Raw genomic sequence first — 26,513 nt, forward strand, 5'->3', positions numbered from 1 at the left:
ACTATTTGACAAAAAAAGTGAATTTTAAACTGTTTGCAGAAACTAGTCATAAATTAATATTTAGAACTATATACTAATAAACTCAAAATAAATGATTTAACCATAAGGGATGATATTGTACGCAAATTTTGGAAAGGAAGGAAAAAAATTAACCTGTTAGATCTAAGGAGAGAGGAAGAATTCTTGATCATGGAAAAGACATTGAGGTTCATAGGTGGTAAAATGGATAATTTTGATTACATTAAATTTTGTACCAAAAAAAAATGCAGCCAAACTTCTCTGAGAAAGGTCTCATTTCTCTAATGCATAGAGAAGTAAGCCAAAATTTTTAAAATCATTCAATCAACAGCATTTATTAAATATTTACCTTGTGCTTGACTGGGGAATACAAATGCAATAGATGGAATGATCCTTCTTCACAAGTAACTCACATTCTTTAAAAATTTTTTTTTAAAAGAGCTTTTATTTTAAAAATACATGCAAAGATAGTTTTCAACATTCACCCTTGCAAAACCTTATATTCCAAAAATTTCCCCCTCCCTTCTTCCACACTTTCTTCCTTAGCAAGTACATGTGCAATTTTTAAAAAATTTTATTAAAGCTTTTTATTTACAAAACATAAAATGTATATATATATATATATATATATATATATATATATATTTTTTTTTTTTTTTTTTTGTTTGTTTGTTTGTTGAGCATAGTTCCAAATTGCTCTCCAGAATGGTTAGATTCGTTACAGTTCCACCAACAATGTCTCAGTGTCCCAGTTTTCCCGCATCCCCTCTAACATTAATCATTATCTTTTCCTGTCATCTTTGCCAATCTGAGAGGTGTGTAGTGGTATCACAGAGTTGTCTTAATTTGCATTTCGATCAATAAATGATTTGAAGCAACTTTTCATATAACTAGAAATAGTTTCAATGTCTTCAACTGAAAATTGTGTGTGAACTAGAGAATTGTTAAGTACTGACTTAGCACTTAGTAAGAACCTAACATCCTTCAACCATTTATCAATTGGAGAATGGCTTGAATTCTTATAAATTTGAGTCATTTCTCTCTATGTTTTAGAAATAAGGTCTTTATCAGAACCTTTGAATGTAAAAATGGTTTCCCAGTTTATTGCTTTCCTTCTGATCTTATCTGCATTAGTTTTGTTTATATACAGTTTTTCTAAACATGAAGTAAGCCAAATTTATAAAAATAGGAATCATTACCTAATTGATAAATGGTCAAAGGATCTGCAAGGCAGTTTTTAACAGGAAGAAATGAAAAAAATTGTCCAAGTCATTATTAGAGAAATGCAGATCTACTCCAACCATTCTTGAGGACAGTTTCGAACTATGTTCAAAGGGCTATAAAACTTTTACAAAACAGTAACACTGTTAGAGCTATAACCCAAGGAGATAGATAGAAAAAGAAAAGAACTCATCTGCATAAAAATATACATAGCAGGTCACTTTTGGTAGCAAAAAATTGCAAACAAAGATATCTATTAACTGAAGAATGACTGAACAAATTATGTAATGTAAATGTGTTGGAAGGGTGTTGTGACCGTATTAGTACCCTGGATATCTTAGAATCAGCCGGAATCAAGAGAAGCAAAAGTCTTTATTCTTGGTCTTCTGTGGTCGTCATCAGGGGATTAGATATAGGAATCTACATACCTCCTTTCTCTCTTTCCACCGCCAAAGGATGATCCTGCTTGTCCTACTCCACCCTCTGATTTCTCTTCCCCTTCTTTGTCTACACCCACAGATCTAGCCAGCACAGAGTTGAGTAGGGTCATCCTCTAAGCATATATTAATAGAGAATTGTCCAATTGGTAATTAGTCTTAAGTGCTAGGTTATCTTACATTAAGTGCATCTGCTCAGTTCTAGACCTTTACAGAAGGGAATGGTTTCAGAAAAAATTGGGATGACTTAATGAGGTGATACAAAATGAAGTGAACAGAAACAGGAGAGCAATCTACATATAATAGCAATATTGTAAGGGAAATCAACTAATAAAGATTTAATCATTCTTATAAATACAGTGATTTACCATAGCTCTAAAGAACTTTTGATATAAAACAGTCGTCCTCAAACTTTTAAAATAGGGGGCCAATTCACTGTCCCTCAGACTGTTGGGGAGCCGGACTATAGTAAAAATAAAACCTCACAGTCTATCTCCGCCCCTCACCCCATTTGCCATAACTGGCGGGCCGCATAAGGGCTGCATAAATGTCCCAAGCAGCTGTAGTTTGAGAACCCCTGAATTATAAAATATTATTCTCTTCCACCAAATAGATAACTTTTGCTTAAAGTAAAATTCCTTTTTCTTTCTTCTTGCCTTTTTTTTTTTTTTTTCTTTTTTTGGAACCTAGCTAAAGAGGAATTATATTTTGCTTGACTGTATGTGTGTGTGTGTATGTGTGTGTGTGTGTGTGTGTGTGTGTGTGTGTGTGTGTGTGTATCAGGTTTCATATTTCTTTTCTTTCAGTGGGTGAGGAAGCGGGTACCAGGAAGAGGGAATTTGGACCAGAATATACAAATGCTTTTTTAAAAAGAATCTTTTCTGGATCGTTCCTTTTTGCTAGTGTGTTTCCCAAATTTCCTTGTATTTAACCACTTTTAATATAGTTATTTGCATTATATTTATTCTTTATATATTTACAGATGTACTTGTTTTTCCCATTGTAAAAATATTTAAGAGTAGGACTTGTTTCATTCTTCCTATTTGAATTCCTAGGTTTTAGTCTTACGGCTAATCCACAATGGCTTATAGATAAATGTATATTTATTGAGGGCAAGCTATGTGTACAGTAATGGGTACAACAACTTGAAAAAATAGGACTTTTGTTGTTAAGAAGCTTACAGGGCAAGAGAGATGGGGAATACTTGTATCAGTTAGGAAATGATAAAACGAATGATATGACAAGGGAGAAATCTTTTTTTATCTTCAAATATCAGGAAAACCTTTCTTTGAAATTTCAGTGGATCATTAAAAAAATGTTGTAGACATTGGGAAGTGCATCCTACTCCTAGATGACAATATATTCATGTTCATAGGTTAGGAAATGATAGATTGAATTTGGGAAAGACATATAATCTAGTTTGGCCATAGTTTATAGCAAAATTTCTTAAACCATGGGTTACAACCCATATGGAATTGCTGAATAGGATATGCTAAATAGGATTGCTGATTGAGATAACTGAATGTAGGGGGACATGAAATTATGATGTATTATCAGTAAATGTTTTTTATATATCTATTTTATATACCCAGGGTCACATACAAATTTCAAAAAGGGCTTGGTATTAGAAAAGTTTAAGAAGTCCTGGTTTAGAGCATCTAAAGGGCAAAATGTGAAATAAGATGAGTGCTTGAGCTACAGTTGCTTTCATAGGCAATTAAGTGACATAGTGGGTAAGGTGCAACTTGGAATCAAGATATGAATTTGAGTCCTTTCTTAAAATCCTTTGCTAGCTGTGTGATCCTGGATAAATCATCCAATCTCTCTGGGCTTGTTTCCTCACCTGTAAAATGTAAACAAAACAAAACAAAACAAAACAAAACATTTCCTAGGGTTGTTGTGAAAATCACAATGAGTTAAAATATAAAGCTCTTTGAATCCCTGAAAATGGCTATATAAAAGCACTGTTCCAAGGTAGAATTGACAGCACTTGGCTACTGATTGGATGTAGTTGATCAGACAGAGAAATATTTTAATCATATCTGCATGCCTAGGAGAATGGTATTTCCATTAACAGAAAATTTAGGAAGAGAATAGAGGAAGATTTTAGATTTTTCAATCTTCAATCTTCAAATTCAAAACAAACATTTTATTTTCCTCAATTTCCAATTCTCTAGTCCAAAGTAGACCACATTTTATCAGGTATTGTTAATATATAAACCCTCATAATTAGCATTGTTTTTTTTTAAAGGTAATTCTAGAATATTTGAACAAGATCTTTTGGAAATTATACATTTTTGTAGAATAGTATCTGAGAGCATGATTTCCAAGTTTTAGTGTGCAATTTAAGCTTTTGAGAATATGTAATTGTAATGCATGGTACTTTTAATCTTAAACACATTTTAAAAGATGATTATCATCTCAAGAAGATAATTATGCAATATATTGCAAATTTGGATTGAAGAAAAGATAAAATGAACTGATTTGTTAACCTCCTCCCCAAATAGTCCAAAATTGAGATTATAATATTCACTTATACAACATATTATCTGTGTTATTTGGCTATCTTGAATTTTTAAGTTGTTCTTGTCCCTAGGGTGATGATCATTATTTTTTTTCCCTTATAGTTGTAGTGGCATGCGCTGTATAGTAGGATGTCCTATAAAATGATGGTTGTTCAATACCTAAGAAATGTTTTGAAGAAAAGTCACAGATCCAAACTATCCTAGAATCTGACTTCTAAGAACCCTCAGAGAACATCTCATCCAACCCATACTTAACAAAGAATCCTTCTGTAGCATAGCTAACATGAGGTCACCAAACTTTTGTTTGTTCATTTATTTCAGTTGTATGTAACTCTCCAATGACCTGGTTTTGGGGTTTTCATGGCAAAGGCATTGGGGTGGTTTTCTATTTCCTTCTCCGATTCATTTTATAGATGAAAAGGTGTGGCAAACAGGATTAAGAGACTTGCCTGGGACCAGAGAGGTAATGTCTAAAGACAGATTTGAATTCAAGTCTTCCTGACTCCAGGTCCAGTGCTCCAATCCTCTGTGCCACACCTAACTGTCTCTGAAATGTCTGGTTAGATCTGAATTCAGGAAGATGAATCTTCCTGAAGTCAGGCCCAGTACTGTGCTGCCTACCTGCTCTTTTGCTTAAATACCTCTAATGAAGGAATAACTTTATTCTGAAGCAAAACATTTTACTTTTAGATAGTTCTAATTGTTAGGAAGTTTTTCCTTAGGTTAAGACAAATCTACTTCTGCATCTTTCATCTGTTACTTTGATACTTTAGGGGCCAGGCAAAACAAAATAAATCACTTATCCCTACCTTGACAACCCTTTGTATCCCATATCTGAAGATAGTTCATATGTCCCCACTTAGTTTTTTTTTTATGTTAAATAATTATAGTTCCTTTCAACTGATAGTGATATAGCATAATTTTCCTTCACCATTTTTTGTTCTCCTTTAAATACCCTTTCTAAAATGTAGTACCAAAGCTAAACAGAATATTCTTTTTGATATTTTTCAACATTTACTTTTATAACATTTTGATTTCCATTTTTTTCTTCCTTTTGTTCCCCCTTCTCCAAGAAAGTTATACATGTACAGTCATATTAAACATATTTCTACATTAGTTATGTTGTTTAAGAAGAATCAGAACAACAGAGAAAAAGAATGAGAAAGAAAAAAAACAACAAAATATTTTTCAATCTGCATTCAGACTTCATTCTTTCTCTGGGTGTGGATAACATTTTCTATCATGAGACTTCGAATTATTTTAGATCATCATATTGCTGAGAAGAGCAAAGTCTAACAATATTGCTGTTACTTTGTATAATGTTGCTCTGGTTCTGCTTTCTTCACTCAGTAGGAAGAGACTATTTTTGATATGTTTTTGACCAGATCTGAATATAATAGGACTAGCGTTCTAGATATTGAATGTTAGTTATGTCTCAATAAAAAGTCTAAGATGAGGTAGCCTTCTATAGGTCTTTTAAAGGGATTATCATTTTTACAATCATCCAGTTTCAATCTAGGGGTCATTTAAAGATGACTTAAAGGTCTTCTTCCTTGATTTCTAATGATTTGCCAAATCTTATTTTACAATCTACCTTTAGTTCATCCTGGTCTTTCTTCTTTCTTTAAGATCCTTCATCATCTCTTGTCTGGACAATTGCTGTTGCAATTTAGGTCATCTCCCTAATAGCTTTCAAGATAGTATTCCTAAAGCATAGTCTATCTTTGTCACTCTCCTGCTAAGAAATTCCTGCCTTACTCTTGCTTCTAGGATAAGTCTTCTGTTTGACTTTTAAAACTCATCACAATCTGACTCCAGCCTAAATTTCCAGTCTTTTTTTTTTTTTTTTTTTTTTTTTTTTTTTTTTAACCTCTAAATGCTACATTCCTGTCAACCTAAATAGTTTGTTGTTACCTATTCTGGATGTTTTTTCTTCCCTATCTCCATGCTTTTGTATAGATTGTTCTCCACTGCTCGGAACACAATCTCTCCTCAGCTTCATTTTAGTAAATTAATTTCAAAGTTCAGCTCCTGTGCAAGCTCCTGCTTTTATTATCAGTTGCTAATGCCTCACCCCAAGGTTGCTTTGTTTCTATTCTGAATATTTTGCATTTATTTCTATCTAAATGGTATCCTTAATAGAATGGAAGCTCCATGAGAATTGAAACAGGTTTTTGGAGGAAGTCTTTGAATCTCCAAATCCTATCACAATGCACCATAGTGTTTACTTTAAAAAGGCTTCTGGAATGAATGTCTATTGCAATCTACTAAAACTCCTAGATCAGACATAAATTTTTTTTTCTAGACATATCAGTACTAGTTAAACTAGTTTTTTTGTTTGTTTGTTTTGTTTTTTCTGAGGCTGGGGTTAAGTGACTTGCCCAGAGTCACACCGTTAGGAAGTGTTAAGTGTCTGAGATCAGATTTGAATTGGGGTTCTCCTGAATTCAGGGCTGGTGCTCTATCCACTGCACCATCTAGCTTCCCCTACTAGTTAAACTCGTGAGCTGAAGTATGAGAATTTAATTAATCCCTGTTAAATGTTGTTATAGGTCTAGCCTAATGTTTTCTAGCCTGGATTTTGAATCTTGACTGGCATCCAGAATGTTAACTCCCCCTCCCAGATTTTTGTAATTTACAAAATAAGTATACTATCTCTGTCTATGTCTAAGCTATTAACAGAAATGTTAAATAGAATAGATAGGAAGGTGGTGGTATGTTGGATAGAATACTGGGCCTAGAGTCCGGAAACTTGCTTCAAGACATGTACTAGTTGTGTGATCCTGGAGAAGTTATTCAATCTCTGTTTGCTTCAGTTTTATCAACTGTAAAGTAATAATAATATCAACCTGATGTGAAGATGAAATAAGATAATATTGTTTAAAAAAATTTTATCACAGAACCTAGCACATAGTAGACACTATATAAATATTCCTCCCTCCTTCCCTCTCTCCCTTCCTTCCTTCCTTTCTTCTTTCCTTCCTTCCTTCCTTCTTTCCTTCCTTCCCTCCCTCCATCCCTTTTTCTCTCCTTCCCTTCCTCCCTCTCTCCCTCCCTTCCTTCTTTCCCTTCTCTCCCTCCCTCCTCCTCTCCCTCCCTCTTTCCCTCCTCCTCTCCCTCCCTCTTTCCCTCCTCCTCTCCCTCCTTCCTTCCTTCCTTCCTTCCTTCCTTCCTTCCTTCCTTCCTTCCTTCCTTCCTTCCTTCCTTCCTTCCTTCCTTCCTTCCTTCCTTCCTTCCTTCCTTCCTTCCTTCCTTCCTTCCTTCCTTCCTTCCTTCCTTCCTTCCTTCCTTCCTTCCTTCCTTCCTTCCTTCCTTCCTTCTTCTCTCCCTCCCTCCCTCGAAGAGATTCCTATGCCAATTAACTTAAATCATCTTTCCAAATTAACATCAAATCAGTTCCAAATCCATCTACTTTTCAAAAGACTTTCCCCCTATTCTGTTCATAAGAGTAGCATGAGATATTTTGCTAAATGTCTTGCTATAATCTAGGTAAATCATATTTATAACTTTACTTGTTCTACAGTCTATATACCCTGCTACAACAGGAAATGAGGTTAGTTTAGCCTTATCTGTCTTTGATGAAGCTATTTTGACATCATGTGATCACTGATATGATTTACCATGAAACAAAATCAAGTGTACTTGTGTTTAGTTTGCAGAATCTACTCCCCTTTCTTTGATGTAAATCAAGGCAACATTTGCCTTTCCCTAGTTCTGTATCATCTGTTTCATCTTCTAGTCTTTCAATATTACTAACACTGTCTTTGTAGTTACATCACCTGTTCCTTCAGTGCCTTGGAATGTAGTTTTTCTTGGCTTGGTGGCTTGAGTTATTTGAGGACTGCTAGTTCCTCCCCTATATGTCGATCCTGATTTTGGGTTTCAACTCCCTATTAGCCATTTTTGTTTTTCCTTTACAGACCTAAAGATAATTTTTTTTGGCAGTAAAAATATAACCCAAATAAGAGTTAAACAGAACTACTTTTTTTCTCACTACTCTTATCATCCTATCTACTCTGAACAATGCCAAAAAAGTAGTTCCTTCTTTAATCCCTCTCTCTTTTCCCCAGATAGGTAGAAAGCTCTTTTTGTTGTCTTTAGCCATCTGTGACAGATTTACCTTATTCTGAGCTTTATCATTGCTGGTACTTTTCTTATAACACAATATCCACTCTTTTATATTTACTCTATGACTTCCCTTGCTTTCCATTTCATTGAGTCTCTTTAAAAACAACAACAACAACAACAATTAAATTGGTCAATTATTTCTTTATGATACCTTTCCACTTCATTGGGATTTTATTTTTTTTTTTTTGGTTCCCAGTAATTAAAGGAGTTTGAGTAATAGAGTTACTTTTTATTCAAAAGATTTTTTTAAAACTTCAAAACAAAACACATTGAAAATGGTCTTGACTTTGGATTTTTAAGACTCAAAAGAATCCATTAAAATACACGTTCTTAAAGTCTTGAGAGAGTAATTTATATTACTCACTATTGTTTATTATGCATATCTTTACTATTTTGTCTTTTAATTTTACTGATTATATACCTTCTTATTTTGTATTCTGGACAAAGAAGGTGTTCAAATTAATTTATTTCCCAGAGGTCAGCACTATTAGAAAGTATCAGCTTACTTATTTGAAAATAGGTTTTATGTCAGTTTTCTGGACCAATTCTCTTTTCTGAGCACTTATAAAACTTTATATTATACTTACATTTGGGGATTGTTCTCATTTCATTTGATAAAACTTTTTCTTAAATGTAAGGAAAGGCAGGTGTAGTCTTAGGAATTCAATCGAGACAATAGGTGACAGCAATCATATTTCCATTGATAATTTTCTTTGTCTTGGATGGTAGTGTTTTTGTCTTTTGCTATTATCTTATTCTTTGACACTGTAAGCAGTGTCACTTTAGTTTCATTTTGAATGTATTTGAGTTGGAGTGTGTGTATGTTAGGGGAAGAATAAGGAAAGAGCCATAGAAAACATGGTTATAAAAATAAAGATTTGGGATTAGAAACTTTTTTCATGAAATAAGTGGTTTTTTTTTTAACCTTTCAAAGCATTTCATCATTTAATGTAATGCTATTAGGCTGCTTTTTATTTACAACTGATGTTGAATAGTTATTTTTGCTTTTAAAAATATTTTCCCTTACCATGCATGAGGATATGAAAGGAGGTATTGTGAGGGATAAATCCAGAAAGGTAGATTGGAGCCACATTATAAAAGGCCTTGATTGACATGCTAAGGAGTATATGGAGTTTGGCTGTCAGTGGGGCAGAATTTGATCAATTGGCACACATTTATTAAGTACTTGCATTCTACCAGATACTATGTTAAGTATAGAGAATATGAAGACAAAAATGATATTAATCCTGCCCTCTAAGAACTAACATTTTATTGGAAGGAGACAAAGTAATTTCTAAGGAGGACATCAACAGCTGGGTAAAAGAAATCAGAAAATTCTTCCCATGGGAGATGCTACTTAAGCTGAATCTAGAAGGAAGGTAGTAATTTATGAAGCTAAAGTGTGTAATGGATTGCATTCATTGGTTTGTAAGGAGAGAAAGAGGGGATAACTTGTGGAAAGACACAGAGAAGGTAGATGGAATGTCATGGATAGGGAACAAGAAGGGAAAAATAGCCTGATTGGATGAGTGGAGGAAAATGTTAAGGAAATAAATCTGGTCTAGTATGGAATTTCAGAGTTCTGAATCAAGTTTGACTGATACTGAGTTAAGAATAAAGCTATCCTTGTGTGAGGTTTAGACTCTGAACAGCTAGAGCCATATTTTCCTAGATTTGACTTTCTTTATGGTGTAATAGTTTTGCATTATATTTTACATACTATTATTTGTCCAGCCATTCCCTACTTATGGGACATTTTCTTTTGGACTTTTTGTTATGACAAATTATGCTATTATAAATATTTTTGTATGTGAATTTGTATGTGCATGTGTGTGTGCATGCATAATTCCAAATTGTTTTTCCAGATTAGTTTTTACCAACATATAATTCCATTAGTAATGAATTAGCATAGCCTATCTTTTCTGAAGCCCCACAATAAGGCTTTCTTATTTTACCATCTTTGTTAGCATCAAGATTTTAAGTGATACCTAAGGAATATTTTAATATATATTCCCACTGATTATTAGTGACTTTGAACAGTTTTTCAGATAGCTAATGACAATTGATGCATTTAACTGTAACAGTTGGCAATCTCCTTTGGTCCTCAATATCCCAGCATTAAATGTAAATACGTATACTATTATTGTGTCTGAAACTATAGAATTGAGTCATTAGATATCCTGAAATCTTTTTTCAGCATGAATATATCAGTATATATATATTACATGTGTATATTTTAAAACATCAAAAAAGGAAATAATAGGAGGAGATAGGAAGAAGAATGGAGGACAGTGGCAGTAAATCATAATAGTCTTCATGATGGGAGCATGAGGAAGCAAAAGGCATAAATATAGCATTTTGAGGAGACTGAAAATTATACCTGAGAAGTTTTTTATTTATTTATCTTTTTGGTAGCTTTTAAGTAAATGACCAATGAATATACTTTAAAAATGATAATAAATATTAATTGAATATTTCTTGTTTCATAAACTTACCTGACAGAAACAATGATTTCTTTAGGTTCTCTTTATACCTCTAGTGGTGAGACAGAAGAAATTGCAACTTACTAGGGTGTCTGATATACAGTGAAATATAAGAATCAGTACCAGAATGTCTGAGATGTGTAAAAAGGATGAGGAGGAATTTAAGGAGTGTTCTTGTAGATATTTTTGGCAGTGCTTACTGATTTTAGAATTATTAGCAGCTTGTAGTTATCAAGATGATCTTTATTTTCAGCTGCTTTCATTTATTTTTTAGTATTCAAGAAGTTTCTAGAAATAAAAATTAGATATAATTAAGGTTTTAGAAAAAGTTGAAATATCTATAATTTGATTATTTATTGGCTGTACTTTTAAGGAAATTTAGTTTAAGCCTTTGTATGTTGTTCTGTTAATGTGTTTATTTCCTAGAATTTTAAAACTCTAATCTCTCTTTTTTTAAAGCAAATATTTTTTAAAAATCACACATTTTTTTCCCATTTTGTTGCTAATTGAAACTTTACATAGAAAGATACCTTGGATCTTGAAGAGGATATTTTCTTAAATGTCTTGAAATCACTTTGAATTTTTTAACTGCCTTAAAGGATTCTTGGGACAGCTAGCAAAAGCATTTCTTTCTGTGAAGATTAATTGTGTTGGTGTCTCAGCCTTTCTGAGCTCACTGAAAGCAGAATATAATGAGCTGTTAGTGATGAAACCTGTTGGATTTCTGGAGGAGCAGCTGGAGTCTTTAGTTTTGCTAAATAGCGATGATTCAAGTCTTACAGATTGTAAAGGATCTGATGTCACCATCAAGACAAAGATCAGTCACTGGGAAGAAAGGTAGGAATAGTGTAAGAATATTGGATCATAGCATACCACTTTGAGGCATTCAGAGATCTTTTATGTAATTATTACAAAATAGCTACTTACAATGTATTTTCAGTTGCCATGAAGCAATATGCTATTGTGGTTCTGATATTTGAATTTCGTTGTTTCTCAGACTTGCTTAGATATGTCAACAAGGCAATTATTACTGATAAATTTTTAAAATCTTAAGCATAATTACATCATAAGGCAAGCTAATAGAAGGCAGAGAGAATAAGAAACAATTTTATTACATTTCAACAGTATTTTTTCAGTTTTTGTAAACAAAAATCAGCTAAAATAATTTTTTATTATACAAATATAAATATTAATGGTAAAATTGAAAAGGTCCTAAAATCTGTTATATCGGGATAAGAAAATTATTCACCTTATGTTTATGTTGCTATTTAGTTCAGAAGTAGAATACATATGCTATATTAATAGATTGAAATGTAAGTGTTTTTGTTAGAAGAATATTGCTTATTGGTAGGGAGAAATTTTTTGAAGCGTAGTTAATTTTTATTCTCTCTTTAGTAGTTTTTATATTTATCTGTTACTATTTCTTTTCAAAGCAATCCCATTTTTTAATTCTCAATTTGAACTAGTGGTGTATTTAAATATATTTTAAAATTCTCATATTAAATTCATCTTTTTCTTAAATCAAGTTAAGGGAACTTTATGACTAAATAATTTACATAACATTGATTTTGATTATTTAAGATACTAAGATATATTTGAGGATAACCTAAAAATATGAGTCCAGAATCTAGGCTCCTTTTACTAACAATTCCATTATATTATTTGTTGACAAGGCAAAGTAGTTGACTCACTCAGCTACTTCACTATAACACCATGTGTTGTCTTTTCAAGAAAGTGGCCATACCTCCAAAATATGTATTTTTCAAAATCTTTATGGAAATTGAATTTTTTATAAATTGAGCCAATTTATAAATATATAAATATATAGTTATATAAAATATAAAAATAATAAAATTTTATAAATTGAGTCATTTTATAAATTGATCTGCCTTTTCAAAGCATTACTGTTTTTTTGTATGTGATAATATATTGCAAAAGTTATGATTTAATCAAGATTTTTTTTTAGTTATAGCTTTTAGAGTTGTTCAGCTAAAGCTTGACAATCTTAGGATTAAAATAAGTTTCTATAAAATATTTCAAATTAAATATTTAAATGATTGGGAAAATGTTAAGAAGCAGCATCAAATAATATAAGTTTATAAAATAATAGAATGTTAGAGATTAATTTTACATTTTTAAAAGTACGTATTTTATATATAAGCAATTTTTCATTTAAAATTTGGGAAGGTATCTTTAAACAAATTATCAAACAGGGCCTTAAACAAATTATGAAACAGACCTGCTATTATATCAAAGAAATGCATCATCTCCTATCCTCCAAAAACAAAGAAGCAAATGTTATTTCTCTTAGTAAATATCATAATTCTTTTCAGAATCCTTTACATTTATTTACCTCTATTTCCTTTGCCCATGAAATAAAAAATAACACATTTTTCTTCCATTTATAAATGATGAAAAATCTTAAGATTTTTAGTTTTTAAGGAAAACAGGAGCTGGCTAATTTAATTCTACTATTTAAGTAATAGCAGGTTCCTGGATTGTGCATTTGAAATTATAATTATAGTTTTTTGGAATATATCCAAAGAAAAAGGTAATAATGATAATTATTTTGCAGTATTTCAGTACATGATTCTTTTCAAAGTGTTTTTTATACAATAACATATTTGGAAATAGTTTCTTCATTAAAACAGTTTAGGAATATCCTATAAGATATGCCATATGTGCAATGTACTAGCAAACCTGCTGTTAAACTATGTTGGATTTTCTTATTTCTTTAGATTGATTACTTGCAGTTATAGTTATAATGAAATAAATTTTAGTTATTCTTAATATCTTTGTGGGAAAAAAATTACCCTAGTTTTTTGTGGCATTTGATGGTGACCTATGTGTACTTCATTTAGTTTTACCATCTGCTTTTATTTCATTCGCTTAGGAGATAGTTATATACCTTATAATTTTTAATGTTATTGGCAAATTGCTTATTTGAGAAAACATATGTCATAAACAGAAACTATTTTTCCTCCTGAATCTTAATCTTAAATAAGTCATCTACCCTTAAATTAAAGAATTCTAGTGATTGAGAACCCAGTGTCAGCAGTCCCATTTTATGTTGGAGCTTTAAGTATTTAGAAGTGTTCTTTTTTTGAACGAAAAATGTACTTCTCTATTCTTCTGGTGCTAAGAAAAAAATCTATTTCCTCTTCAGTGATAGATTTTTGGGTTATTGAACCCAGCTATTAAAATTTCTGACATTGACTCTCTTTTTCAGGCTAAACATGTCCTTTTCCTTCAACTCTTGCTCATATAATATGATTTCTAGTGTACCATCAAAATGTCCCTCCCTCTGGATATATTCTAATTTGCTAGTGTTCTTTCTAAATGTGGTACCTTAAATTGAATGGTATTTATTCTAACAAGGAGAGAATATAACTGGATTATTTCCTCCCTTTTCTAGATACCATATCAATATATACTTCCCTATATACATACTTCCTAAAATTTTGTGTGTGTGTGTGTGTGTGTGTGTGTGTACACTTGTCAGCCAATCTTAAGTAACTTCCCCAAAGGAGGAATTATTCTTCTCACATACATCACTGATGAAATTTTTCTTGTACAAAAAAACGGGAATTGGGAAGCCATCAATGAAACTGTTAGATCATTCTGTAAGCATATTTGGAATCCCACTGCATCCTTTTCCTATTTGAAACTGGTTATAAAAAATAATCTTTATTGTTCATGTTTAACCTCTATTAAAATGTTTGCTGTCTTGGGAAGGGAGAAAAATTTGGAATACTAAGTTTTACAAAAATAACTATATGTGCATTTGGAAAAATAAAATAGTATTGAGAAAAAAAGAATAAACTTTAATACATTTATTTTGGATATATAAAAATCTTATGCAAGAGTTTTCTCCTTTTTTCCTTCCTTAGTGTGGTTACTGTGTTTCCACTTAATCATTCTTTTGGAGAGGCCTTTGCCACCAAATATAGGAATTAACACAGAGAGCCCTCAGTGGCAATGAGTAGTCCCAGTTCAAAGACAGTGAAGTATATTTAATACATTTTAGAAAAAGTTCCATCCAAAGTGGTTAAACTATGTTTTTCAGTATTTGGGCACTTAAATAATAGTGAGAGTAGAATTTAGGAAATAGCTCCTCGAGGGAATGAATGAATGAAAAAGCACAAATGACCATGCACTATTGTAATATTCTTCTCTAAAATTTAATGTTCTCTGGGAGCAGGTTTTTTGGGGGGTGTCTGGGAGCAGCCTTCGTTTCAGTTCGGTAATCACCCCAAATGCAGCCAGGAGTTAAAGTCCAAATCCTTTATTGTTTCCTTCAAAGTCTTATCTCCTTCACTTGGGGCTCGGCTAATTTTCTGGAGGCCTTCCGGGTCTTGGTTTCAGTGTTCTCCTTGGTTTCAGTGTTCTCCACAGGATAGCCTGCCACCATTTTTCTGTCTTCCTTAGTTCTGTCTGCCTGCCTTCAATAGCTTCTGAATCTCCTGGACTGAATCCTGGTTGAGGCTCCTAGCTTATATATGCTCTCTTAAAAGTGTGAATCTTGTAGAATTCTAGTAAGTACTAAGTACATGTACTGAACTAGAGAACTGTTAAATACCATGATAAATAATCATGTCTCTTATCAATTCCACTGACTTAGCACCTTGTTTCAAGTTCTGGCCCATAACACACTATGCTAAACATTATGGATACAAATACAAAAATGAGATAGTGTCTGCCCTCAATGATCTTACATTCTTTTTTTTTAGATTAAATTTTTTAAAAAATTCATTTTATAATTATAATTTTTTTGACAGTATATATGCATGGGTAATTTTTTACAATGTTATCCCTTGTACTCACTTCTGTTCTGAATTTTCCCCTCCTTCTCTCCACCCCCTCCCCTACATGGCAGGCATTCCCATACATATTAAATATGTTATAGTATATTCTAGATACAATATATGTGTGCAGAACCGAATTTTTTGTTGCACAGGAAGAATTGGATTCAGAAGGTAAAAATAACCTGGGAAGAAAGACAAAAATGCAAATAGTTTACACTCATTTCCCAGTGTTCCTTCTCTGGGTGTAGCTGAGTCTGTCCATCATTGATCAATTGGAATTGGATTAGCACTTCTCTATGTTGAAGATATCCACTTCCATCAGAGTACATCCTCATACAGTCTCGTTGTTGAAGTGTATAATTGATCTTACATTCTAATAGGAAAAGACAATACATAAATGAGTGTTTTGGACAGAGAAAGGCATGTTTATAGCTAATCATCCCCTTCCCACTCCCCCCCCCCAAAAAAAAAAAGAAAGAAAGAAAAGAATGTCCCAATTATAGGATGGAGGAAACCTTGCTAGGAAAAAATTCATCAGAAAATATTTGAGGATTCATTAGATTGGAACCTCAATAAACTTTCCTAGATTATACCACTTTGGGAGCACTGAAAATTTGAAGACCTTTGGAAATAGATCTGAAAACAGCAATACAAAAAAAAATTGCCTGATGTTTATGACAGTGCTTGTCCATCCTAAGTCAGTAAAGTCTAATTTTAATATAAAGTTCAAAGTCAAGAAACAATCTGGAAAAGTGAGTGAACAATAAAAAAGAGCTTAAACATGTAAAGCTACTCTGGTGGCAGAAAAGACCAAGAAATAAACTCAGAAGATAACAGTATAAAAACAGCTGCAAACAAAGTCTTAAAGAAAATGTTAATTGGGTTCAAGTTCAATAAGAATTAAGATTAAAAGATAAGAGTGGTAGAAGAAAAGTTGGGATAAGAAATAAGAATGATGCAGAAAATTATGAAAAGAGAATTAACATCTTGGTTAAAAGAGGCCCCCCAGAGTACTGAAGAACTTAAAAAAGTAGAATAGGCCAAATGGAAAAGGAGGTACAAAAGCTCACTGAAGAAAATAATTACTTAAAAATTAGAATTGGGGAAGTGGAAGCTAATGATTCTATGAAACATCAAGAAATAAACAAAATTAAGAGAATGAAAAAAAGAGAATGTGAAATACCTCATTGGAAAAACAATGACTTGGAAAATAGATTGAGGAGAAATAATTTTAAGAATTTTTGGACTGTTTGACAGTCCTGCTAAAAAAAAAAAGAGCCCCAATGTATTTTAAGAAATTTTGAAGGAAAACTGTCCCAATATAGATCCAGAGGATAAATAGAAATTGAAAGAATTTACCAGTTATCCAAAAGACATCTTATAATGAAAATTCCCAAGAATATTATAGCCAAAACCATTGTTTCCAGATCAAGGAGCAAATATTGCAAGTGGCCAGAAGAGGACAATTCCAATATTGTGGAATCACAGCCAATATCACACAAGATTTAGCAGCTTTTTTTTTTTTTTTTTTTTTTGTATAACTGTCAATGTGAATGGGATGAACTCATCCCATGAATGAAATGAAATGAAAGGGATGTAGAATTGATTAGAAGCCAGAACCCAACATTCTATTATGTATAAGACTTTCACAGTAAAATTAAAGGCCTCAAGTAAAATCTATTACTATATTTCAACTGATGTAAAAAAGGGCAGAATTAGCTTTTAGAAGAAGGAAAAACAAAAACAAAATCCTAATTAAAATAGTTTTAAAAGGGAAAGTACATTTTGCTAAAAGGTATCAAATTTCTCTGATAATGCCACAAAAATAAGACCTATTCCCCATTTGATAAATGGTCAAAGGATGTATACATATAGTTTTCTGAAGAAGAAATCAAAAGATATATATACATACACATACACGAAAAAATGCTCTAAATCACTGTTGATTAGAGAAATACAAATAAAAACAATTTTGGTACCACCTCGTATCTATCACAAATGGCAAATGCATGATGAGGTGGTGAAAAATAGGTCCACTAATAAAGTGTTAGTGCAGTTGTGAGGTCCAGTCATTCTTAAGAACAATTTGGAACTATAAACAATTTTTTCTTTATATAAATTCACATAATGACTTTACACAAAGCATTGTGTAAGGAGTCAATATTCTCAATAATCTATGTTAACTTCACAGTACCATTTTCTCCTTCTCCCTCTCCTCTCTTTCCTCTCCCTCTCCCTCTCCCCTCTCCCCTCTCCCCTCTTCTCCCTCTCCCCTGGCCCCTCTTCTCCCTCTCCCCTCTCCCTCTCTCTCTCCCTCTCCCCTTTCCCTCTTCACTCTCCCTCTCCCTCTCCCTCTCCCTCTCCCCTCTTCGCCCAGTGCGCTGTTCCATTTATCTGCCTGCATGTCTGTCCATGCTTAGGAAGCATGTGTCTGTCTCTCACACTTTGCTCATGCTCTCGGGTGAGTGTCTCTTCCTTCCTGTATCTATGTCTGCTCCATCTATGTTTTTCCTCTGGGTTCTGATCTAGTCTCCATATGATTGACCCCAGACCCAACATCATCATCTTCTGTTCTCACTGAGTCCAGAATTCACTCCAGGTGTCCTTGAACAGATACTGGCCCCCTCTTTCCACAGGCTCATGACTTCTTTCCTGTTTCCCTCTTCCCCTCCCGCTTCTCCACAGTGCAGGCAAATTTACAATTTATATAATATATTTTATGTAGAGGTCTGTAAAAATGTCCACTTATGTAAAGTGAAAACTGTCTGTATTTCTAAAGTGTTATAAAATTGTACATATCTTTTGATCCAGTATTATTACTGCTAGGTTTCTATCCCAAACAGATGAAATAAAAAACAACAGGACTTATATATATATATATATATATATATATATATATATTTACAGCAGCCTTTTTTTTTTGTGGTAGCAGAGAACTGGAAATTATGGGAATGATTGAACAAATTGTGGCATATGATTATAAAGGGATACTATTGTGCTATAAAAAATGAAAGAGGCATGGGTGCAGAAAAAAACCAGCAAGACCTATGAACTGATGCAAAGTGAAGAAAGAACTGTGTTAGCGTTTGTATAGTAATAGCAGTGTTGTAATGATGATCAAATGTGAAAGATTTGTCTATTCTGATCAATGCAATGATCCAAGACAGTTCCAAAGGACTCATGAAGAAAAAAATCTATTCATCTCCAAATGAACTCTTGCATACAAATTAAAAATATATATATTTTTAGCTTTTTTGTGTGCTATGGCTAATATAGAAATATGATTTGCATGCTTTCGTTTGTATAATTGATACCATTTTGCTTGTCTTCTTGGTGGGTAGGAAAGGGATGGGAGAGACAAAGATAATTTGGAACTCAAAATAATAAAAAGAAAAGAATATTAAAAATAAATATTATTTTAAAAATGTTTATTGCTCAACTGCTCATTTTTACTGAGGTTCTTTCCATTTCTTACAATGTGTAATTTAGTAAAAAGCATACTGCTGATTGAAACAATTTTTTTAAGTAAGTTCTTCCTTAAGAAGTCATATATAGATAATTCAACAAGATTAAAACATTAAAACATTCACCTTAATATAGTTCATCCTTGCCATTTTGGCAATTCTTTTTTTTTTTCTTTTTCTTTTAGAGACTCAGAAATGAAAACCAAGTCAAATTGTTTTTTCTCCTATGTACATTTTCCAATTGCACCATATATTTACATTTTTAATATGGCCTCAAGCCTGATAGTAGTATATTCCATGTGCCTTAATTTATCTCTTAAGGCTAAAACTTCAAGAACATTTTTTTTCCCTTCAGTTTTATACTAGCTTCTCTGTTTTTGGAAGATGAGAGACAGTTAATTTTGACATTCTTGTTTAACCATATCTCTTTCTGACTTAACTAATTTTGTTATTGGCACCATGATTTTTTGTTTCTTTCTTTTTTTTTTTTTTTTTTTTTTTTTTTTTTTGGTCATCCAGGATTAAAAACTTAAAATGGACTTTTAATTTTTCCTCTCTCTTAATGCTAAGCTCTGCTGATTCTACCAATATTTCTCATTTCTTATTGTTCCTTTCGACTCCTATTGCCACTTCTTTAGGTCAAGCTCTTTTTTTCTTATCACCTGGAATATTATATGTATGTGTGTGTATAATATACATATGTCTAACTGTAGCACTCAAAAGTGAACTCTTTTATTGAATATGTATGTGTGTGTATATGTATGTATATATGTGTGTGTGTGTGTGTATGAAATTTGCCTTCCATTTGTACCATTGATACTGCCCCTCCAACTCTCATTGAGAAGGAAAGGAAAAAAAAATCTTAAAAAAATATATATTCAAAAAAACCCACTTTTTTCCTTTGGTTGTATGTGTGTGTGTGTATACATACATACATATACACACATGTTTATGTATACACCTATTTATGTATATACACAAAAGCACTTAATATTTCATTTGGCAGTCTTGACTCCCTTACCTTTCTCCAAAGGTGAACAGCATTTTTTTAATTAGTTCCCTGAAATCAGGATTGATCATTAAGTTAATTAGAGTTCTTAGGTTTTGTAAAGTTTTGTTTTTCCATATTATTATGATTGCATACATTGATCTCTTGATTCTGTTTCCTTCACTCTTCATCAATTCATGTAAGCATTTACATGTTTTTCCTGAAACCATACCCATTGTCATTTCTTATAGCTAGATCCCATCCTCAATATCCATAGATTTGTCTTCCTATGGCAATCTGGAATGGTCTAATGACTATGATATTTCTTGGATTTCTATATCAGGAGTCAATGTATTGGGCCTTTTAGGCCATTTTGGAGGATTTGTGTTAGGAAGTGAAAAGGAATAAAAAGCTGGCTATACTTTTTGTTACTCTGCATAGGCTTATGTCATTATTCTAATAGAAATTCATTTTTAAATTAATTTTTTGAGGAATCAAGAAAATAGTTTAACCAGGGAAGGCAGAAACAGGATTTTTTGTTGATTTAAGAAATTCTTTGGCTTGTGATCTATCTCAAGACTGAAAATATACTAAAAAGTTGAGTAAATTCAGTGAATAGCAAAACCACAAAATTGTCCCTAAGAATAATACAAACATTATAGTTTCGTTTAACTTATATTTCATTTTAGACCAAAAATGTTTGTCTCAAATCCTTTGAAAATACTTAAAAATAAAATTGGGGAGGAAATTATGGAGGAGTAGAAATTAATAAAACTGAATTTATACACACATACACAAATATCCTTATAAAAATACTAGTTTTAAGAACTAGAAATATTTCTTATAATTTAGTTAGTGAAAGTTTAAGGCCTTGAATTTAAAAATCAGGATGGAGTTAGCTGATTTTGATACACAGTGCGCTTAATGGGCAGAAAAATATCGCTCTGCTTAGCATTTATTTTTAAGGAAAACTTAATGACTATGCTTTTAATGAACAATAAATAATAATTAAACAAATAAGGAAGAAAGGGAAAGGAAATAGCTTGCATTTGAACCTTAACCTCTTCTGGACTGATCAAAGGAGAAAAAATTATACAGAAATTATACAGAAAAGATTATACCGAAATACATTTCACTGAACAAGGAATAAGAGAAGAAATTTAGAAGGAAGCAGATAGTAGGAGGGTAGATTAAGGAATGTGATAGTTCTAGGAAAAACAAAACAAAATAACTAAAAATACAAAATATCTCATTTTGAGGTGGCATAGATTTGAAATCTGAAGGGTTACTGATCAACTGGGGAATGACGAACAAATTGATTTATAAATATAATAGAAATGATCTGGAAGAAATGATAAAGGGTGTGATTTCAGAGAGATTTATGAAATAAAAATTTATATGAACTGATGAAGAATAAAGGAACAGAACAAGGGTATGCTCACTCTGTCTCTCTATATACATATATACAATGAAAACAGTATTTTAAAGACAAATAACTTTAAAAGACTTAGGAACTCTGACCAGTGTAATGATCAGCAATAATTCCATAGGATTAATAGCAGTTTCCCCTCAGGTTTAGAGTTTCAAAATATCATCTGATCCCAAGTCCAGTGTTATCAATGAGATCCTCTGTAATTTGCATTGCCTGTTCCCTTTTCTGGGTCATACTTTATGGGTTGAGAGAAAACTGCACCATTTTTATTTCCAAGTGATTCCAGAGTATAGTCAGGAAAGCCATGATCATAGTGTTGTGCCATAGTTCCCTTTTATTGTCCTGCCTTGGTTTCCCTGAATTGTTCTGCCTCATTTCCTAATTGTTTTGCTCAATATCACCCCTCCCTCCTAATCATGATGATCCAGATAAGGAGAAAAACCTTCTATCTTAGACATCATCAGCATGTTCCATGTCTCTCCCTATGTCCTTCCTCTCACCCTGTCAGAACTGGATTGATAGTCTGTTCCCACAGTCATTGCTCTTACTCCATCCCTGCCTTGGACTAACCCTGCAGCTGAGCTATGTGTGTACTTCCTAGGAGACATATTGGCTGCTGGTTGCTTTGGACTTCAGCCCTGGAGGCAGCATGCCCCCAGCACAATCTCTCCCTTTCAAATAAATTATTAAAAACTCTCTAATCTGTATCTTGCCTCAGTTTCTCTGACATTACAATACCTCTCCCCAGATCACATTACCTTGGAAGCACCAAAAACTTTCAAAATACCAATACTAGCTCTAAAAACAGTAGCCCAAAACTTAAGATACTGTCTCACCCTCTCTCCCTAGCATTTCCATGCCAGGAACAAAACTCAACCTAGAGTTCCTGTGAATAAAATGAACAAGCAGCAGCAAAAAACCCTGACCATAAAAAGCCAGTGTGATGTTAAGATACATCAAGAAACAAATGCAGAAGAAAATAATAAATTCAAAAACAGCTACAATTTGCAAAGCTTCAAAGGGAAAAAAAATTGTGAATTGAACACAAGCCCAACAAGATTTCCTAGGAAAGCTGAAAAATGATTTTCAAAATCAAATAAGAATAGCAGAGGAAACATTAGGTAAAGAAATGAAAGCAAAAGAATAAAATTATGAAAAGACAATAAACAACTTTGTAAAAGAGACACAAACTATTACTGAAGAAAATAACACTTAAAAAAAAAAAAAACAGAATTGGCCAAATGGAAAAGGAGATACAAAAATTCACCAATGAAAATAACTCTTTACAAAGCACAATTGGCAAATTGGAAAAAGAGATACAAAAGCAAAATAAAGAAAATTGTTGTACAGTTGTTTCAATCATGCCCAACTCTTCTTGACCCCATTTGGGTTTTGTTTTGGCAAAGACTCCATAGTAGTTAGCTATTTCCTTCTCCAGCTCATTTTACATATGAGGAACTGAGGCAAATAAGATTCAGTGATAAGCCCAAGGTCACATAGCTAGTAAAATGCTAGCTGTGAACTTGGGTCTTCCTGACTTCAGGCCTTAGCAGAATTGAAAATTTAAGTACCATTGGTATAATGACTAATATTCACCATAGCCAAAAAAAAAAAAAAAAAAAAAAAGTAATAATAGAAAAAACATTCTAAGAGCAGAGTGAAAACAGTCATATTGTCATCAATATTATGAGTTGGTCCAGCTAAGGAAAACAATTTAGACTTATGCAAGAAAATTTACTAAATGATCCATAGTCTTTGATATAGTGTTCTTGTTATCATATTTATACTCTGGGGATAAGTCATTGATAGAAATAAGGAGCGTTCATAATAGCAATATATATATATATATATGTTTTTTTTTTGACTGTTAAATAGGCATTAAACACATTTATTCATCAGGAGGGTTGGTAGAACAAATTGTTAGATGAATATAAAGAATATTATTATTATAGGAAATGATATATATATATAAAAATTTTGAGAAACATTGGAGAATTTATATGACCTGATACAGAGTGAAAAAAATGCAACTAAAAGAATAATATGAGGCAACTAGGTAGCACAGTGAAAAGAGCACCAGCCCTTAAGTCAGAAGGACCTGAGTTCAAATTTAATCTCAGACACTTAACACTTTATAGCTGTGTGACCTGGGCAAGGCACTTAACCCAATTTTGCCTCAGGGGAAAAAAAGATTTATAAATGAAGACAGCGCTATGTCAGTAATTCAGTTCTCACATAACAGCTGGCTTTTTTCATCAGATTTGAATGTTGGTAGGTTGTCAGTTCCAAGTGTTACATAAATTATTTTGCTTAGCTCTTTTTGTTTGTTTGTTTTTAATGATAATAATATGATGGATGGAAGAGGAGTTTTTTTGGGAAGTGATAAGCAAAATAAAATAGACCAATACAAAGAACAAAAGTAGGGTAAGTGTTGGGATTTCACCTAGGTTTTTTTTTTTTTTTTTTAAGTAATTAAAAGTACAAGTTGAAAGTACATTTTTATTAATATTTTATTACATATTTATTAACACTTAAATGCTTACCATGTGTCAAACTTTGTGCTAAACATTGAGGGAACAAATAAAAAAGAAAAGAAAGACTGTCTCAGTCTTTGAAGAGCTTACATTCTATTTGGGAAAGAAAATATACACCTAATTGATTATCTCATCAAAATCTATACTAAATTAAAGATGTTGATTCTTTATAATGACTTTGAAGTTTTAGGCAGATGTCAAGTAGAAAACTTTTTGAGTGGTTTATTTAGTATTATCTATGTAATAAGTGATTAAATAAAAAAGTTCCCTGTCAGTAATGCCTTGGACCATATGTTATCAATCAATGTTGAAGGACGATTTTTAATAATGCATCTTTGTTGAATTTGTTATGTAGTGGATAGGCTTTTTGAGCATCTATCATTCTATCAGTTGAAATAGTGATGTCTATACATGAGAAGAAGAAATTCTTACTTGCTTATATTACATAGTTTACATTAAATTGCATCTCAAAATAAAAGGCCAAAGGGAAGGACAAATAGAATCAGACAGTATAAAATGGGTCAGTTTGAAAGAAATTATAAATATCTTGTATATTTTTATAGTTTTGAATTGATAGTATGAGAGAAACAAATAGCACGTTTTGGAGTATTTTGGCTTTTTCCTCACTTCAAAAGACAATGTTTGCATATTCATAATATGGATGAAGCTATTGCTTTCTTTTCATTCATATCCACTGTTGGACTTTGAACGCTATCATGAAATATTAATAGTATTGATATATAATATAATTTACAAGTTATTATTCAGGATCATCCTTTTGTAAATGCTTCCTCATGGCTTCTCTACTTTTATCTGTTTTGATAAACTAATTCTAGAAATTTTACATTTTTCTATTACATTTTATTTGGGATAACTTTTATAGTACTATGGTTAGTCCACAGTTAAAAAGTTTTCATATTTTCTCTTTAGGTGTTATAGTTCTTTTAACATTGAGCTATCAGTGTATTTATCCCAACTACCTACCCCTTAGAGCTGTCATAATGAATCCACACTATTGTCACAGTTAACATAGGAATAATGGATTGATTGGCTATAATAGGAAACATAAAGTGATTAAATAATGCATTGGCAAATTGTATTCATAAGTGCTGTTAGAGATTTTATTCATTGACTGATGGGTCAAGGGAGGAGTGAAGATTTCATATTTCTTCCTAGGTAGAAAGACTTGTATGTGTCAAGGAAGGAGTAAGAAGACTGTTGCTACTAAGGATTAAAGATAATAAAGTTGTTGAGATACTGGATAGAAGAGATCAGGGTAGGATATCAACTGTTGGAGGCCTATGAAGGCTAAAATGAGGGCTTAGATATTCTACCATTAAAGTAAAAAGAGTCCAAATAGGACACTAGGCAAAAAGTGTCTTGGCAAAAGTACTATTTTTGAAAAAATATTATTAGCAATAAAGTATTATTAGATTAAAGAGCCAATGCAATAATTCAAGGATGAATTGATGAGTTCCTGATCTAGGAAAATATCTTTAGAAATAAAGAAAGCAGAAGTTCCAAGGATTGAGGGTTAGGGGAGTGAAAAGTGATAAAAATATCATGAGAAATGGTGTATGGTGTTAAGTTACGAGAAAGGAATTTAATATGACTCCAAAATTTTGAACTTGAAGGACTGGGACAGTGAAATTACTGACAATAATTGTTTAGTGGGATGAATGAGTAGTACTGATGAGAGATAGAAAAGGGGGGGAACCCCGTTGGTTGGCGCAAAGATAGTAAAATAGTCCCATGAGGAGAAGTGTCCCCTATAAATGAATTTACAGGCCCGAAAATCTAGATTGATAAAAAGATTTATTGTAGAAATTTAGAAGTAAAGTTTAAAGTACAAAGATGCCAGGGCCAAAGGTGGTCGCTGGGCGGGCAGGAACCCTTACATGGCCGGAAGGATATCATGTTTGGGGGGAAGGGCTCCTGCCAAGAGAGAGCTCCAACTTGGCTCTTTTACACCTAAAAGGGATTTGTGGACGGTGCCTCAAGTTCTTGGCCGGCTTTTCAGATAAGGAAGAAATTGTTTGTGGGGGGTTGGGGAAACCTGAGCAGATAGTGGGGGCTGAGAAAACCCAAGCTAGCTCAGATCCAGTGGGGGCTGGGCCTGGATATTCAAAAGGGTGCTTTTTGACCAGGATTTGTGAATTAAAGGTCAGCCATGGGGGTTGGAAAATCAGAAAGGAAATCTTAAAGGGACCTCAACCCCCATCAGTACCTGAAAGAAAGCAAGTAGATACGTCATTAGTTATAATTAAGAAAACTCATCTCTTTATTACCCATGTGTTTTAACATGTTTAAAGAAATTAGTCATTTTTCCATTGTAAAACAGCTACATTTTACTAAACCCAGAGTTAAGATAAAAACTACAATGTCTTTGTCAAGTTTTTTCCAGAGGTGTATGCCCTTCTTAAAATTCAAATTTTACATGTAATATAATACATAATACTATGTAATATAAGCAAACTT

At 32.5% G+C, this 26,513-nt stretch overlaps 1 protein-coding gene across 4 annotated transcripts in view; it reads left to right on the forward strand.

Annotated features, from left to right (window-relative positions):
• USP6NL (USP6 N-terminal like) overlaps positions 1-26,513 on the forward strand; it is a 183,436-nt gene that overhangs the window by 40,763 nt on the left and 116,160 nt on the right. The window contains exon 1 of one of the 4 annotated variants that reach the window (XM_074268664.1): positions 11,514-11,649. The exons of the other annotated variants lie outside the window; for them this stretch is intronic. Coding sequence (XP_074124765.1) covers positions 11,577-11,649 — 73 coding nt within the window. The 5' untranslated portion in view covers positions 11,514-11,576. Of the gene's footprint in view, positions 1-11,513; positions 11,650-26,513 lie in introns of those variants that run through there. 4 annotated transcript variants of the gene reach the window in all.

Source organism: Sminthopsis crassicaudata, chromosome 5 (genome assembly GCF_048593235.1).
Source record: "Sminthopsis crassicaudata isolate SCR6 chromosome 5, ASM4859323v1, whole genome shotgun sequence".
Taxonomy (NCBI): domain Eukaryota; kingdom Metazoa; phylum Chordata; class Mammalia; order Dasyuromorphia; family Dasyuridae; genus Sminthopsis; species Sminthopsis crassicaudata.